This window comes from Silurus meridionalis, chromosome 16 (assembly GCF_014805685.1).
Source record: "Silurus meridionalis isolate SWU-2019-XX chromosome 16, ASM1480568v1, whole genome shotgun sequence".
NCBI classification, from domain to species: Eukaryota; Metazoa; Chordata; class Actinopteri; order Siluriformes; family Siluridae; genus Silurus; species Silurus meridionalis.
In genome coordinates, this window is record NC_060899.1 from 9,186,517 (window position 1) to 9,202,807 (window position 16,291).

The window sequence follows — 16,291 nt, forward strand, 5'->3', positions numbered from 1 at the left end:
AAGTCAGATGCAGTTTTCATTTTGAATGCGTGCTTTTTCCCTCCTCTAGGTGGAAACGGAAACACTGGAGGAGAAAAACTCGCCATTCCCGACCACTTCCTGCTATCCAAAACAGTAGCACAGAAACACACAGCTGTTTGCTGGTGCCAGATGTTAACCTTGGTGCGGTGCTGTGATTTTAGCACTGGACCGTGAAAACAGCGTTTTGTACGCGACCTGCATACATTTTGCCACAATGCGCAAACGGTAGGTTTGGTGTACCAGGAGCTGATGCACACAATAAGCGTGATGTCATGTAGAATAACGGAGAATCATCATCAGCACCGGAACGCCATCACGGAACTGTGTAAACGCATAAAGCAGAGACGTCTTCTATCGATCGCTGAAAGTGTGTAGGTGTCTCGTTGCATCAGTGTCAGAGGATTTCACGTTCCCAGATGGCGTCAAATTCGCGAGTGTCCATTCTGGATTACTTCAACATTGTCTTCGAGGGTGAAAATGGCAAAATCGAATCTAATTGCAAAGCTTGTGGCACAAGGATACAGGCAAAGCGGACTGTCACCTCCAACTTCGTTACACATTTAAAGGTAAATCATTTGATTCCATTCATTCAGATGAGAATTAAAGGTCTATATTCAGATATTTGCATTTAACATGCATTGTAAGTAACCACTGTATCATGATTGAGATGGATCCGGGGCCTATTCCCAGAACACTAGCTGTGAGGTGAGAATTCAGGTGGATGGGATGATCGTATATCACAGTGCAACATTTAGCAAACTCAAGTAACCTAGAGGCACTTTTGCATAGACAGTTCATCTACTGGCATGTTGTGAAAAATGGAAGACATCTAACTAAACAAGACTGTAACGAACCGGTGCTTTGCAGCAGCACTTACATTTGAGTTCTTCTTGTTTCAGGCTAAAGTGATTTTTGTGGGGTGATAAACAACAATATTAGTAACCTGGTTGGAAGGATTCCAGGTATAAGTCCAAAGTATCCAGAAGGCTCTGGGCCAGGTCGTTCCCCTATTTTATGCATTTCAGTTTTCTGATTTTGTGTAAAGACACAATTTCCCTTCAGTATTTCATACATTACATGTGATTAACCAGGCTACAATGTTGATAATTTAATGAATGCATACAGGCATTCAGTTTTATTTTTGGACATGTTGAAACATAAGAAAGAAAATATGCAATATCAAATGGAGGAATTTCTATTACATTTTTAATATCATTATAGTCCAAATCACAACAGTGGACTTGCAGGGTTTTTGTTTGTTTTTTGTTTTGCAGGCCATTATACATTATGAAAGTATTTTATTTTAAATATTTTTTATTTGTGGACACATGAGAAAATGTCACACTGTGACAAATTAAAATGAAAATCACACAACATATTTGCATTTAAATGAGCATAAATGTACAGTGAATGAGTGAAACAAATTGGTCAGAATACACTTCCAAACAGATTAAATTTTATTTCTGTCTGCCATTATACATGAAAAAATGCAAAAACTAGTTTTACACATGATTTTAAATCTTCTTCTTCTTTCGGCTTCTCCCACTAGGGGTCGCCACAGCGGATTATCCGTCTCCATACCCCCCTGTCCTGTACATCTGCCTCTTTAAAACCAACTACCTGCATGTCTCCCGACACCACATCTATAAACCTCCTCCTTGGCCTTCCTCTTTTCCTCCTTCCTGCTGGTTCCATTCTCAGCATTCTCCTCTCTCGGGACCCTGTCTTATGCTTTCTCTAAATCCACAAACACAATGCAGCTCCTTCTGACCTTCTCTATATTCTCCATCAACATTCTCAAAGCAAATAATACGTCTGTGGTGCTCTTCCTCGGCATGAAACCATACTGTTGCTCACAGATGGTCACCTCTTCTCTCAGCCTTGTTTCAACTATTCTTTCCCATTACTTCATGTTGTGACTGATCAACTTCATTCCCCTGTAGTTACTGCAGGTCTGCACATCTCCCTTGTTCTTAAAAACTGTTACCAGCAAATTCCTTCTCCATTCCTCAGGCATCCTCTCAACTTCCAAAATCTTTAACCTGGTTAAAAACTCCACTGCCATCTCTTCTAAACATCTCCATGCTTCTACTGGTATGTCATCTGGTCCTACTGACTTTCCACTCTTCATCCTCTTAATCACTGCCCTCACTTCCTCCTTACTAATCCTATCCACTTCCTGATTTACCATCTCCACACCATCCAACCTTCTCTCTCCCTCATTTTCTTTGTTCGTCATCTGCTCAAAATAACCTCCATCTTCTCAACACACTCTCCTCACTAGTCAACACATTGCTATCTACATCCTTTATTGCTCTAACTTGCAGCACATCCTTCCCAGCTTAGTCCCTCTGCCTGGCCAATCGGTACAAATCCTTTTCTCCTTCCTTAGTGTCCAACCTCTCATACAGCTCCTCATATGCTTTTTCCTTGGCTTTCGCCACATCCCTCTTCACCTGCTGCCACATCTCCTTGTACTACTGCCTATTTTTCTCATCACTCTGTCTGTCCCAATTATGTTTTGCCAACCTTTTTCTTCTTATGCTTTCCTGCACTTCCTCATTCCAACACCAAGTCTCTTTGTCTTCTTTTCTATTTCCAGATGTCACACCAAGTACATTCCTAGCTGTCTCCCTTATCATTTCTGCAGTAGTTGCCCAATCATCCAGCACCTCTTCACCCACACCGATCCCTTGTCTGACCTCTGCCCTAAATCTCATACTACATCCTTGTTCCTTTAGTTTCCACTATCTTATTCTTCTTCCAGTCTTCACTCTCCTCCTCTTTTTCTTCACCTCCAAAACCATCCTACAGACCACCATCCCATGCTGTCTATCTTTATTGCCCCCTGCCAACACCTTACAGTCTCCAATCTCCTTCAGGTTGCATCTCCTACATAAAACATAGTCCATAGGTGTGTGCACCTTCCTCCACCATTATACATCACCCTATGATTCTCCTTCTTCTTAAAATACGTATTTAACATAGACGTCTTCCTCCTCTCCTTCTCCCCCATCAGCCAACAGTAGCCCAATTTCCACCAGTAACCCGGGCCTTGACCGATCCAGTATGAAATTCTGATTTGTGATCCGCATATTTGATTGGCACGTTTTATGCTGGATGCCCTTTCTAATGCAACCCTCCCTATTTATCTGGGCTTGGGATCGGCATTAAGAGTGCAACACTTGTGCAACACTAATGGCTGGGTTTTACACATGATTTTGAATAATGGAACAAATTATGCAACACACTAATAAGTACAGTGCACCTGCAAAAACGTTTGAATTAGCATTTTCTAATTAGCGTTTGAATGAAGTCTGGAAATTCTGTCATAGTTATTGACAATCATCCATCCATCCATCCATCCATCCATCCATCCATCCATCCATTCATTCATTTATCCACCCACCTACTCACCCATCTATACACAAAGAGAGTTTGTGAAGTGTCACTGTTGCTACTTAGGCCGTACTGGAAATAAGATTTGTTTTGCGCCCGCATTAACCAATTCCGGTATGCAGCAAACATTTCGGTACCAATACGTTCTTTGCCATTAGGTGCCCTGTTGAACATCCAGTGATCCAGTGAGAGAATTGTACTCCAAGCACCAAATTTGACCTGCTTTAATACAAGTTGTCAAGCTGTTGATGTTTTTAAAAGGGTTGAGAGGTTTCCCTGTCAGAAAGTCAACCTCTTTATGTAACAAGGAACCCTTAACTATTCAATCAACCTTTGTTTATGTACACATATAGGAATATACTGTTTGTCTTTACAGTTGCACAATAAGCTACAAAGAATTTGTGCACACTTTTGTGTATTTATTTTAAAGTTCAATAATTACTAACAGCCATCTTCCTTCCTACTTTCAGCGTAAACATCAAGCAATGTACGATGAGTTTTTGAGGAAAAAAGATGTGAAAAGAGAGGCCTATTCTTCTGGAGCAGTGCAGTCTTATACACCCATAAATGGGGCCAGTCGAACAGCTTCTCAAAATGGGGCTGGAACAAGCAAATTTGACCGGAATGATCCACGACAGTCCCTTATTTCAGAAACAATTGCCAAGATGATCATCCGTGATCTGCAGCCTGTGCAGACTGTAGAGAACGAGGGCTTCCGTGACTTGCTTAAGCTCCTTGAGCCCCGTTACGTCCCAGAGCCTAGTTATTACATTCAACAGCAGCTCCTACCGGCTTACAGCTACCAAGTACAGTTAGCGACCAAACTTGCTCTTTCAGGAATCGAGTCCTGTAGTATCACCCTGGACCTGTGCATGAACAATGCTGTGTCTGTCAACAACAGTTCTGGATATCTTGGAGTCACATGCCATTTCATAACCACAGACTGGCAGATCAAGTCATTGTTGTTATCATGTATTCCTCTTCAAAACTATAGGGATACTCAGCGCCTTCTCAGTGAATTCGATGAGATCTGTCATGCTCATGATATCTCAGGTAAAGTATTTCGCATCGTTGTTGATCCCTCCCCTAGTGAAAGCCGTTCTACTTTCTGCCTACCCGGTTTTTATCTCCATGTTAATGGTGTTGTGGAAGATGAGGAGGAAGCCAGTAGTGATGAAGAAAATGGCGAAGGTAAGAATGCAATAGGTGGAACAGCAGAGCAGAATTCTTTAAATCAGTGCCTGGGTAGGTGTAGGATAAACTGCTTTGCCCATTCACTAAGTCAGTGCATACGAGAAGGGATCTGTTCTTCTGCTCAAATATTCACAACTCTCACAAAAGCAGCTTGCTTCTACAACTATGTTGTGGCTACAGTGACTCCTGAAAAACTTAGTAAAGTGTTTGGTCCTGGCACAATCGGAAATGGACAGCACCCATCTGATTCGAACAGGCACTGGAACACCCAGTTAAAAACAATGCGGCAAATGCTTGAATCATTAGATTTTTTGGAAGACATTGTGGACAGAAATGACTTGGCTCTCAACAGTGTTGAAAAAGCCACTCTGCAAGAACTGGTTGAAATCTTGGAGCCTTTTGAGGAAGCCACAGATATGGTCCAGGGAGACAAGCATGTGTCTATCAGTATTGCTCTCCCCAGTGTCCTGGGCCTACGTAAACACCTGGCAGAAGTTGTGACCCACCAGTGTGCAGGACTGGTAACAGGATTGACTCATGCACTGGACCAAAAATTAGCTGGCGTCCTGGAGGATCCTTTGTTTGTTACCGCCACTACCCTGGATCCACAGTTCAAGCTGTCTTGGAGCAGTGACCGAGACTGGCACAAGCAGGTTCTCCTGGAGGAGATGGGAAAGCACACCCAACCTGTGAGTCCACCAGAGCAGAGTTCAGATCCTCAGCCATCTCCATCTAAAAGGAGCAGACTATTCTCTTTCATCAAAGACAGACCTTCTACACAGGCCAAAAGTATAGAGCAGGAGCTGGCTGCATACCTCCATGAAGAGCCCACAGATGAAGATCCCCTGCAGTACTGGAAGCGCAAGTCTATTGATTTTCCTCTACTTTCACTAATGGCCAAGAAAGTTTTTACAGTGCCAGCTACAACAACAACAGTGGAAAGGATATTCTGCCTTGTGGGCAAAACTCTAAGACCTGAACACTGCCGACTGCTTCCAAAAAACTTAGATACACTGATCTATTTGAACGCCAACTACAGTATATTGTGGTCTTAACTAATTTAAAAGGATGTTGGGTTTTTTTTAAGTATACCGACAGTAGATTTAGAGGTTTTTTCTGTTCATTCAAAAGATGCTCTAAACACAAAATCTAAGAGCATAAAACTGCTAATCTAAGACTACCCCGTTAATTAAGATGATTGAGAAGTTAACAATGCTAATATGGTTCTTCTTTAAGACAAATGATCATTAAAAGGTATGAAAATGCAGAACCCAGGCTCCCATGTGGCTCAGTGGTGATAGATGTGGTTGTCCTATCAGAGGGAGATCATGAATTTAAAAATGAATACTGACGATGGGAAAATAAAATGAAAATATAAAAATGTTTTTTTTCCCCCTAAAGACATAACATAGTTCTAAAGTCTAATTCATGCTGAATACATGTCACAAACATAGAATTTTGCAAATGGCTTGTGAAATATATTATTACTCATTAACTGGCATAAGATTACATCTATATGTTGCATTGGCATTTCATAAAAGCACTTTCACATCTCCCTTTTCTCTCTGTTTCCCTACTTATTATAAATAGTTTAGACTGTACTTAATACAGGTTTGGATACACCCTGTCTTAACTATCCTCCAGAGCAGCCAGCAAATAAGTTGAACAGTTACTAACTAAATTATTATTATTTTTTTTGTGGTCAAAAGTGTGATTCACATATGTTCTGTTTATAGCTGTGTATAAGCTACCAGGGAAATGATTTTGAGGAGATACTTGCAACATCTTGAAGCACTTCTCTTCCCTCTTTAATTTGTAACACAGTTACATAAAATAAAATTTGGGCCATATATCTTTAAATAACTTATCTATGAGCAGAGGTGGAAAGAATAATAAAATATTCTAATCAAGTATAAGTACTGTTACCTCAATAAATTTTTTACTGAAGTAAACAAAGTTACAGGTCTCACAATCTACAATTTTATTATAGAAGAAATTTATGCTGAGTCATTGTGTTTACTGGATGTTCCCAACAAAGATTGCACTGTATACATATACAACATCTGATATGCTCATGGCTACAGATTTATGCTGCACTTAAAAATAACACCATGTGTCATTTTCCTTCATTGCATAACCTTATTAAAATAATAACAGCTAAAAAAGGTTTATAATTTAATTGATCTATGTGTCAGTTAGATACAAAGATTTAGGATTACATTCTACCTGGGCTGAAAGAAATAGATGTGATGAGCAATAATGACAAAGCAATTGAGGTAAACAGAGTTTGTTACCATGTTGCTCAGAGGGCGATTATCTTCCATTAACAGCACATTATTAAATTGCTTGCAGATCCTGCAGTGCGGCAAATGCATTACAACAAAGCCAGGGCATTTATTTTGTGTGCATATTATTCACAGGACCAAATGCACACCCTGATGATCTATTGAGGAGAGTGCTAGAATTTTATAGCAATGGTATATTCTTTCTGTTTAAATGTTCTCATGAATAGTTGTTTATCTGATTCGGCCTGACTGGAATGTACCCCACTGCCAGGGCTTCACTGACCTTTAGTTGGCCTTGATGTGGAGGCATTAAGGTTTAGAGTTTAGTCTGTGGCAGTATCTGAAGGAGCTGACTCACACCGGACACACTGCCAAAAATGTTTATTAATAAACAGTGATGTTGGCGTGTAGACAGCTTTTATATAAAGCTGAATGGTGAAGTCAAACACAGATGTCATATTTGATAAAAGTATACCCTAAATAAAAAAAACCTTGTCTTTGAAAAAGAAAGACAAGCCTGGAAATGACACCTGTTCACAGAAATAATGCCACTGGTTCTGGTCCCATTGACATGCAGGGTTCAAAATAACAGAATGTATGCAGACCTGCCCCCCTGTATTATCCTAGGTTCTTTTTATAGCATGTGAACAGCAGAAAGCAGCTGCCCCCCTATTTGCCAGTGCCATTCACCACCTCTATATTCTCTGTACTCATCTCTGCACTCTTACACACAGACTTCAGTCCCTAGCTCTGTTCCTGGCCAACTGGCACTTTAATTGCATTAGTTTATTTTTCACACTCAGCTAAAGCTCAACCATGGCAGACAAAAAGGCTACCAGCAAGGCAAGTGTGGTAAAAAAGAAAGAAAACAGTGTCGAGAGCAAGGCTGAAAAAGAGATAAAGAAAAAATTGGAAAACAATGCAGAGAGTGACAAACAGATTAACATGAAGCCAGATTCAGAGGTGGAGAAGCCAAATGGAACTAGTGAGACAGCCCAGGGTGCTCAAGGAGGTGCTGAGGATGGAGAATTTCAACTGGAGGCTATGGAGCTACCTCCCTTTGAGATTATTGTAGGGTAAGTATAACTCACAAAATCACTCCTGACACTCTTGCATTGCTCTTTAATCTTTAGATCAACAAATCTAAAAGGTTTGTCATTGCTACAAAAAGTATAGAACTCTGGATATTTGTAGTAGCATGTAGGTCACCTTAGTATTATAAGATTTTGTCTAGGTTAGTGAAGGCTAATATTAAGTAACAAAATATGCTATTTAATACTTGACTTATCATTATGTAAAAAAAAAACAATAAGTGGGAGACTGTTGAGATGACTGACAGATAAGAAAAGGGTAGAACATGATGTGAATTGATTTATTGAAATTCCTGCTTTCCTCACAACTTGTTTGCTTGACTTATAGCAATTCAGCCAATGTTAATTTTATTTCAAGCTTCTCACATCGTATCTCAGACGTTCATCAATGTTTTTTTTGTTAGAGCTAATATTAACATTACAGCAGTAAAGCAGGAACAGTTCCCCACTGCCCATGTAACTATAGTAGGCAAATTAAGTTTTTTTATTGCATGAACTATGAAACCATTTACATAGTTTATAATAAGGATTAAAATACTACTAATAATACAATTATTACATTTATTATATAAAAAAAATGTGTCAGCTCACTTATCAGCTAGATAGAATGTTACTTTTTTTGTTTTTTTGCCTGTCCACTTTAATTATATTTGCTAGTTTCATTTATGCAAATGACTTCTGGCAACTAACAAATTTGCTTTGCCTTTGTTGGGGAAATATCTTCAATATTGTTTAAAATGAGATACGAGTGAAGACCACTGACAAATGTTGATATCCAAAGATTCCCTCAAATAGGACAGGTTACTAGATTTACATTCCTTTATCATTAGGGTGCAATTCTTCTGCCCAAACTAAATAAATCCTGGCTGCAGAATAGACCACTCAAAATCTGTCTGGATTTTGCATTTTCATGTTGAAAATTAAGCAAGAGTGGTTTTATTTGTGAAAAATATCAACATTGGCTGCATATGGTGGCAGCCTTCCGTTTGAATCCAAAAGTTCTAGGAGTTCTCATTTAAATGAATGATAGATGTATGAAGCATCCATACCTTAAAATGAAATTGTTATGAACAGCAGTACACAAACTTTTTGGACATTGACTGATTTATCATCTAAAGATTTTTGCCGGATGCAAGGAATAGAAAAATTAGGAGGTACATTGATGATATGATAAGTTTGATTTGTACATATTGTTTCGGGAACTACAAGAGATGTTGATGTTCTATTTGAAGAAATTACTGTTATCACAATGGACATCTATTAAACTGGCAGCATGAAATTTAGTGTTTGGTCCAACATAAAACAGGTTGGAAAAAGATATATATCCAATTATTGGCAAATGCTGTAAACCTTTTAATTTCTATGTGTACCTTCTTAGAGAACGTCTCAACCCGTCATTCTTCAAGTTCCAGTTTAAAAATGTGGAGTACTCTTCAGGCCGAAACAAGACCTTCCTATGCTATCAAGTGGATATAAAGGGTGACGGAGTAGAACCTAATGGTCTCAATGGGTACTTGGAGGACGAGCACTCAGGTTCTCATGCTGAGGAGGCTTTTTTCCAGCAAGTGTTACCTCTATATAACAAATCGCTGCAATACACAGTCACCTGGTATATATCATCCAGTCCATGTGCATCATGTGCAAATAAATTAGGAGATATCCTGCGGGCCCGAAAAACGCTGCGCCTCAACATTCATTGTTCCCGCCTCTTCCTGTGGGAGGAGCCTGAAATACAGGAAGGGCTGAAGGCTTTGGTGAAAGCAGGCTGCAAACTGAGGATGATGAGGCCAGTGGACTTCAACTATGTATGGTCCACTTTTGTGGAAAATGAGGAAGACAGTTTTACACCATGGGAGGACTGTCAAGAGAACTATGAGTACTACGATGAGAAGCTGATCAACATTTTGCAGTAGGGTAGGTGCATCACCTATAATCAAGAGCTGTGCCTTGTCTCACATAGCCAAGAGATGCAAAAAGCTTGATGTCAGTTACAAAAACAAGTCATAGCTTAATGCTTGCTGAACTCTGCAATACATGTGTACCCAGACTAATGGTGTTTCAGTTACACTAGCTGATTCGACTTAACTTAGCTATTAAAACTGCTTTTTTCTGTATGTTAACAAGTTCCAAAAACTAAACAACTTTTCTCTTTTCTCCACTAGGAAGCACCTCTTAAAGGACATCATTTGCCTCTCACGTTACTTGCATCTTTTATCTGCTGAATTATTGTTTTGTTCTGTCCACTGTCTGTCTAACACAGAACCACAACTATGTATCTGAATTATCCCTAAATCTTAATGGACAGTTTTGAAGTACACGTACCACATAGCTGTACTTAACCAACACCTTCTACTGAATGGATGTTACTCTATTATTTACACTTTGGCAATTGTACTCTATATTAATTAAATGGAATCAAATTGAGACAGCATTGTTTTACATTGGAACATTTCTGAATGTATGCATTGTGATTTGTCATTTGATACTAAACAGAAATAATAACTCATTTTCTATTCCATGTAGGTGCATGTTTGGTCATCATAACTTTATTTTCAGGTTTCTTAAGTTATTGAAATCATTCTTGTGAATCACCATCACTTTTTTACCAGTTAGCCAATCCATGTGAAATCATCAGAGGTTCTTGAATGAACATCTCAGATTTTCTATTTGCAAAATGTCAACCATGTTAGTTGCACAGATATATATGTAGACACTTTAAAAGGATGCATAGAACAAAAACAACTGCTACAGAAAAAGCTACAAAGTAAAACTAATAATAAATTATTAATGCTAGAATTTGACCTTGTATATCTCTATGCTAAAGTGGAAGGCCATAAATTGACAATGAAGTAACAGTGGACCTTCTATTTTAGAACATGGGGACAGCTGGTACCTTACAATCCCTAAAAGATTCATGAAATCCAGCACAAATAGTTAAAAATGAATGACATATGGAAATGTTTAACTTTTCCTGAGTGTGTGTTTTTACACACACTTCCACGCCCTCATTATAAAAGACAATATCTCAGAAATGAACAAACACACACACCTGAAATTTTGCAGATTATTTATTAGAGCTGTGTCAGGACATCATTTCCCCCCAAGTATGAAGCAAATCAGAAATAGTCAGTTGGGATATATATATATATATATATATATATATATATATATATATATATATATATATATATATATATATATATATATATATATATCCAAGCCAAATTCTCCAAAACCCTTTTGACAATCAGAGCAAATATATTATATATATATATATAAAGAAGAAATGGAGAGATGAATAACAAATACTGCAACATAGACTTATAAATCACAAAAATGTACCTTAGATTTGAGAATGATGTACAATCAAGCAGTGGTATGGGTGCTATAATTCACTATTCAGAATGCACTAAAGGTGTAAATCATCTTTCTGGACTGTTGTAGCATGTAGTGAATATACTGTTATTTTTATATTTGTGTGCTGGAATACATTTGAAATGATTGTAGACACCTTATCTCAACTCATCACAATCCTAAAACTAAACTTGTAAATCTTCTTCCTGGACTGTTGCATCTTACAGTAAGTATACAGTTATGGTTACATCTGTGGGCTGGAAGACATTTTCGATGATTGTAGACACCTTATCCCAACTCAGCCTGTCCAAACCACAGCCAATCCTAAAAGCCCAAAGTAGATTTTTAAAAGCACAATATATTGAAAATTATACTTAACAATTTACTTGTAAATTGGTGAGACATTATAGGCAAACAATAAAGGGACAATAAAGAAGATCCAATGTTTTGCATATTTAGTGATGTGTAGGTTTTATTTACAAAGATAATCTCATACCGTGGTATTGATAGCATGGTGACTCCATTTTCTAAGCAGTGTGCTTTCATTGCTTCCAAACTTTGCCTGAGTGTATCATATGTAGGTTTGTTGTTGTACCTTTCCTTTGTAATCTGTTTTGAAGGAAAATGTTAGAAATGTTTCCAATAGCATTCCAAAATGTTTTATTTCCTTTAAATTGATCAGGTTCTTATACCTGATCAATTTGCTGCTAGCATTTTTTTTATTACAGAATAACCAAAAAAATCCACATATAGTTTTGCAAAATAAGATAACTTGTTATTTTAAATCAATTTAGAAAAGGTAGTTATATACATAGTTATATAAGTATTTCCCTTACAAGACTCCATTTGTGTCAAGTTTCCCGAACAAAACTTCAGTTTACAGCTATACTTTTTATACTATTATAAAGCACTGACACTGGAGTGTCCATCCAAAAGACTACATAAATATCTCATCATTTAAACACATTTCTAAAGTTTATAGAAACATGTCCCTATTTAAGTTGGTACCATTAAGTTGGTGAAGCAGTACCATATTCAAAGTGCATTAACGTGAATCATTCAGCTGGACCTATAGTCAAAGTCAACACCTTCTGACCAGAACTACGCATTTAACATCAATGTGGTATACTGAACAAGAAACAGCAACGGCAGGAGAACAAGCTTACCAGGTAGTACACATAGCGTTCATCTCTCTTCAGCACCGCACACTCTCCTGGCTGTTTCTCTGTGAAAAGACAAGGAAGATTATGAATCAACTGTGATCTAGGGTCATGGTCGTTGTGAAGACTGACCCAGGCAGATGATTTTGTTTCGACACTCACTTTGTGCCAGGAGTTCATTAACTCCTCCAAACTTTTCTTTAAAGATGACAGCAATGCCTTTGCCCATCCTGCAGTCTTTGCTGATGCAGTGAGCCAAGGAGTGTGTGCTGGGGCAGGAGAACAGATCTCCTTTCACATATTGCAGTTTCGATGCCATCCTAGATCATCAAACGCAACTCTATCAGGGCAGGTCTGATCAAACACTATTACAACCATTGACAATACACAAGCGCATCGATGAAACCTCATGATAGATTAGCAAGATTTGAACAACAGGAATGAACTATAAATGTATTAACAGTCTAGCAACCAAGTTTACTCACATTAGACTGTCTGCTTACAGATCTTTAGCTGTTTTCATTCAACTCAATGTAAACTCAAACCCGGAAGTGTTGACTACAGATGAGAATCGGATTCATCCGGGTTAAATAATTAAATCCTTTATATGACTCGTGATTGATTCATGAATCATTCTCTTAATTTACTCTAATCACTTGAGTCCTTTGTTATATTGATACAAAAACCAACATATAGAAAAATACACAATTTAATTGTTATAATGTTGTTGTTAGATAGTGAATTTAGCAATAAGTAGTTTAGTAAACTTTCTGCATGTTCAGAAGAACCGTGGGATTCGGCGGATCCGTCGGACTCGCAAGTGGGATTTATGAGTCCACGGATTCGGTGAATTTAAAGGATTCGGTGAGTGCCCTCTAGTGGAATTCCATGGCAAATGCAGGCAGAATCCCTTCTGACTCATGTGACTCAAGGGACTCGTGAGACTTCGGAAGGATTCTCATCTTCATTATTGACGTTTGGGTAGCCAAGCAGAGTGCATGTGCCGACCCGGGCGGGCCTAATGAAAAAACACGTTGCAATTAGACTCTTGTACCATGTTATACACTCACATGCGGTAAAAAAATAGTAATTTTTATCTGATCTCTATCATACACCCTGGAGCAGGACAATGATCCAAAACACACCAGCAAGTCCACCTCTGAATGACTGAAGAAAACCAAAATGAAGACTTTGGAGTGGCCTAGTCAAAGTCCTGACCTGAATCCTATTGAGATGCTGTGGTATGACCTTAATAAGGTGGTTCATGCTCAAAAACCCTCCAATGTAGCTGAATTACAACAATTCTGCATAGATGAGTGGAAAATTCCTCCACAGTGCTGTAAAAGACACATTGCAAGTTATCATAAACGCTTGATTGCAGTTGTTGCTGCTAAGGGTGGCCCAACCAGTTATTAGGTTTAGGGGGCAAACACTTTTATTTTGTTTTCCCTAAATAATAAAAACCTTAATTTAAAAACTTCTTGTCGTGATCACATTTTATCTTTCACTAATATTTAAATTAGTTTGATAATCTAAAACATTAAAGTGTGACAAACATGCAAAAAAAAAAAAAAGAAATCAAGAAGGGGGATAACACTTTTTCACACCACTATATATATATATATATACAGTGAGGAAAATAAGTATTTGAACACCCTGCTATTTTGCAAGTTCTCCCACTTAGAAATCATGGAGGGGTCTGAAATTGTCATCGTAGGTGTATGTCCACTGTGAGAGACATAATCTAAAAAAAAAAAATCCAGAAATCACAATGTATGATTTTTTAACTATTTATTTGTATGATACAGCTGCAAATAAGTATTTGAACACCTGAGAAAGTCAATGTTAATATTTGGTACAGTAGCCTTTGTTTGCAATTACAGAGGTCAAACGTTTCCTGTAGTTTTTCACCAGGTTTGCACACACTGCAGGAGGGATTTTGGCCCACTCCTCCACACAGATCTTCTCTAGGTCAGTCAGGTTTCTGGCCTGTCGCTGAGAAACACGGAGTTTGAGCTCCTCCAAAGATTCTCTATTGGGTTTAGGTCTGGAGACTGGCTAGGCCACGCCAGAACCTTGATATGCTTCTTACAGAGACACTCCTTTGTTATCCTGGCTGTGTGCTTCAGGTCATTGTCATGTTGGAAGACCCAGCCTCGACCCATCTTCAATGCTCTAACTGAGGGAAGGAGGTTGTTCCCAAAATCTCGCAATACATGGCCCCGGTCATCCTCTCCTTAATACAGTGCAGTCGCCCTGTCCCATGTGCAGAAAAACACCCCAAAGCATGATGCTACCACCCCATGCTTCACAGTAGGGATGGTGTTCTTGGATGGTACTCATCATTCTTCTTCCTCCAAACACGTTTAGTGGAATTATGACCCAAAAGTTCTATTTTGGTCTCATCTGACCACATGTCTTTCTCCCATGACCCCTCTGGATCATCCAAATGGTCATTGGCAAACTTAAGACGTGCCTGGACATGTGCTGGTTTAAGCAGGGGAACCTTCCGTGACATGCATGATTTCAAACCATGACGTCTTAGTGTATTACCAACAGTACCCTTGGAAACGGTGGTCCCAGCTCTTTTCAGGTCATTGACCAGCTCCTCCCGTGTAGTTCTGGGCTGCTCTCTCACCTTCCTTAGGATCATTGAGACCCCACGAGGTAAGATCTTGCATGGAGCCCCAGTCCGAGGGAGGTTGACAGTCATGTTTAGCTTCTTCCATTTTCTAATGATTGCTCCAACAGTGGACCTTTTTTCACCAAGCTGCTTGGCAATTTCCCCGTAGCCCTTTCCAGCCTTGTGGAGGTGTACAATTTTGTCTCTAGTGTCTTTGGACAGCACTTTGGTCTTGGCCATGTTAGTAGTTGGATTCTTACTGATTGTATGGGGTGGACAGGTGTCTTTATGCAGCTAACGACCTCAAACAGGTGCATCTAATTTAGGATAATAAATGTAGTGGAGGTGGACATTTTGAAGGCAGACTAACAGGTCTTTGAGGGTCAGAATTCTAGCTGATAGATAGGTATTCAGATACTTATTTGCAGCTGTTTCATACAAATAAATAGTTAAAAAATCATACATTGTGATTTCTGGATTTTTTAAAAAAAATTGTCTCTCACAGTGGACATGCACCTACGATGACAATTTCAGACCCCTCCATGATTTCTAAGTGGGAGAACTTGCAAAATAGCAGGGTGTTCAAATACTTATTTTCCTCACTGTATATATATATATATATATATATATATATATATATATATATATATATATAACTACTGTGCAGTTGTACATACAATGCTACACTAGGTGTGACACTAAGATACTAATATTGTGCTTCTATCTTTAGGTAATTCACAGAAAGTATGGTGTGTTATTGCAAGAGATAAGCATGGACAATCAATGTAGTCAAGCCGAGAAACTTAGCCAGAGCAAGAAATCTTTGATTAAAGAAAATAAAGATCTATGCGCCTTGAATATATCTATGCAACTAATTATTATCTGCATTTTTACCTATCCATCGATATATAAATTAATCTGTCAGTGTGGTTCGTGGTGATAACGTTAGAAAGGGATACAGTTTAGTAGAACGTTGCTGCCATCTGCCATGGGGGGAGGGGGGGATTAAAAGAAAAGAGAAATAAGAATTAAAATGAATTAAATGATGAAACTTCTCTGCAAAGCCTTCTCTGCAGTCCTAAACACTAACAGAAGCACTGACCTACATTTACAACCTAAATTCTAATATTTATTCCATTTCTCTTGGCTTCACTGCTTCCAGGA

At 38.6% G+C, this 16,291-nt stretch overlaps 3 protein-coding genes across 3 annotated transcripts; 2 read left to right on the forward strand and 1 right to left on the reverse strand.

Annotated features, from left to right (window-relative positions):
* The first annotated feature begins 60 nt into the window (after nt 1-60).
* Nucleotides 61-6,170, forward strand: si:dkey-109j17.5. The gene is made up of 2 exons (XM_046869665.1): nt 61-587; nt 3,891-6,170. The coding sequence occupies exons 1-2, from the start codon at nt 438-440 to the stop codon at nt 5,667-5,669; spliced, it is 1,929 nt and encodes a 642-aa protein (XP_046725621.1). The 5' UTR covers nt 61-437; the 3' UTR covers nt 5,670-6,170.
* Nucleotides 6,171-7,330: 1,160 nt separating this feature from the next.
* Nucleotides 7,331-10,508, forward strand: apobec2b (apolipoprotein B mRNA editing enzyme, catalytic polypeptide-like 2b). The gene is made up of 3 exons (XM_046869666.1): nt 7,331-7,975; nt 9,369-9,904; nt 10,153-10,508. The coding sequence occupies exons 1-2, from the start codon at nt 7,716-7,718 to the stop codon at nt 9,901-9,903; spliced, it is 795 nt and encodes a 264-aa protein (XP_046725622.1). The 5' UTR covers nt 7,331-7,715; the 3' UTR covers nt 9,904; nt 10,153-10,508.
* A 534-nt stretch (nt 10,509-11,042) lies between these two features.
* oard1 (O-acyl-ADP-ribose deacylase 1) lies at nt 11,043-13,131 on the reverse strand. Its single transcript, XM_046869668.1, has 5 exons — nt 12,990-13,131; nt 12,667-12,824; nt 12,511-12,569; nt 11,841-11,953; nt 11,043-11,668 (listed from the first exon to the last, which is right to left on the reverse strand). Coding segments are annotated over exons 1-5 (435 nt in total). The 5' UTR covers nt 12,992-13,131; the 3' UTR covers nt 11,043-11,565.
* Nucleotides 13,132-16,291: the final 3,160 nt, after the last annotated feature.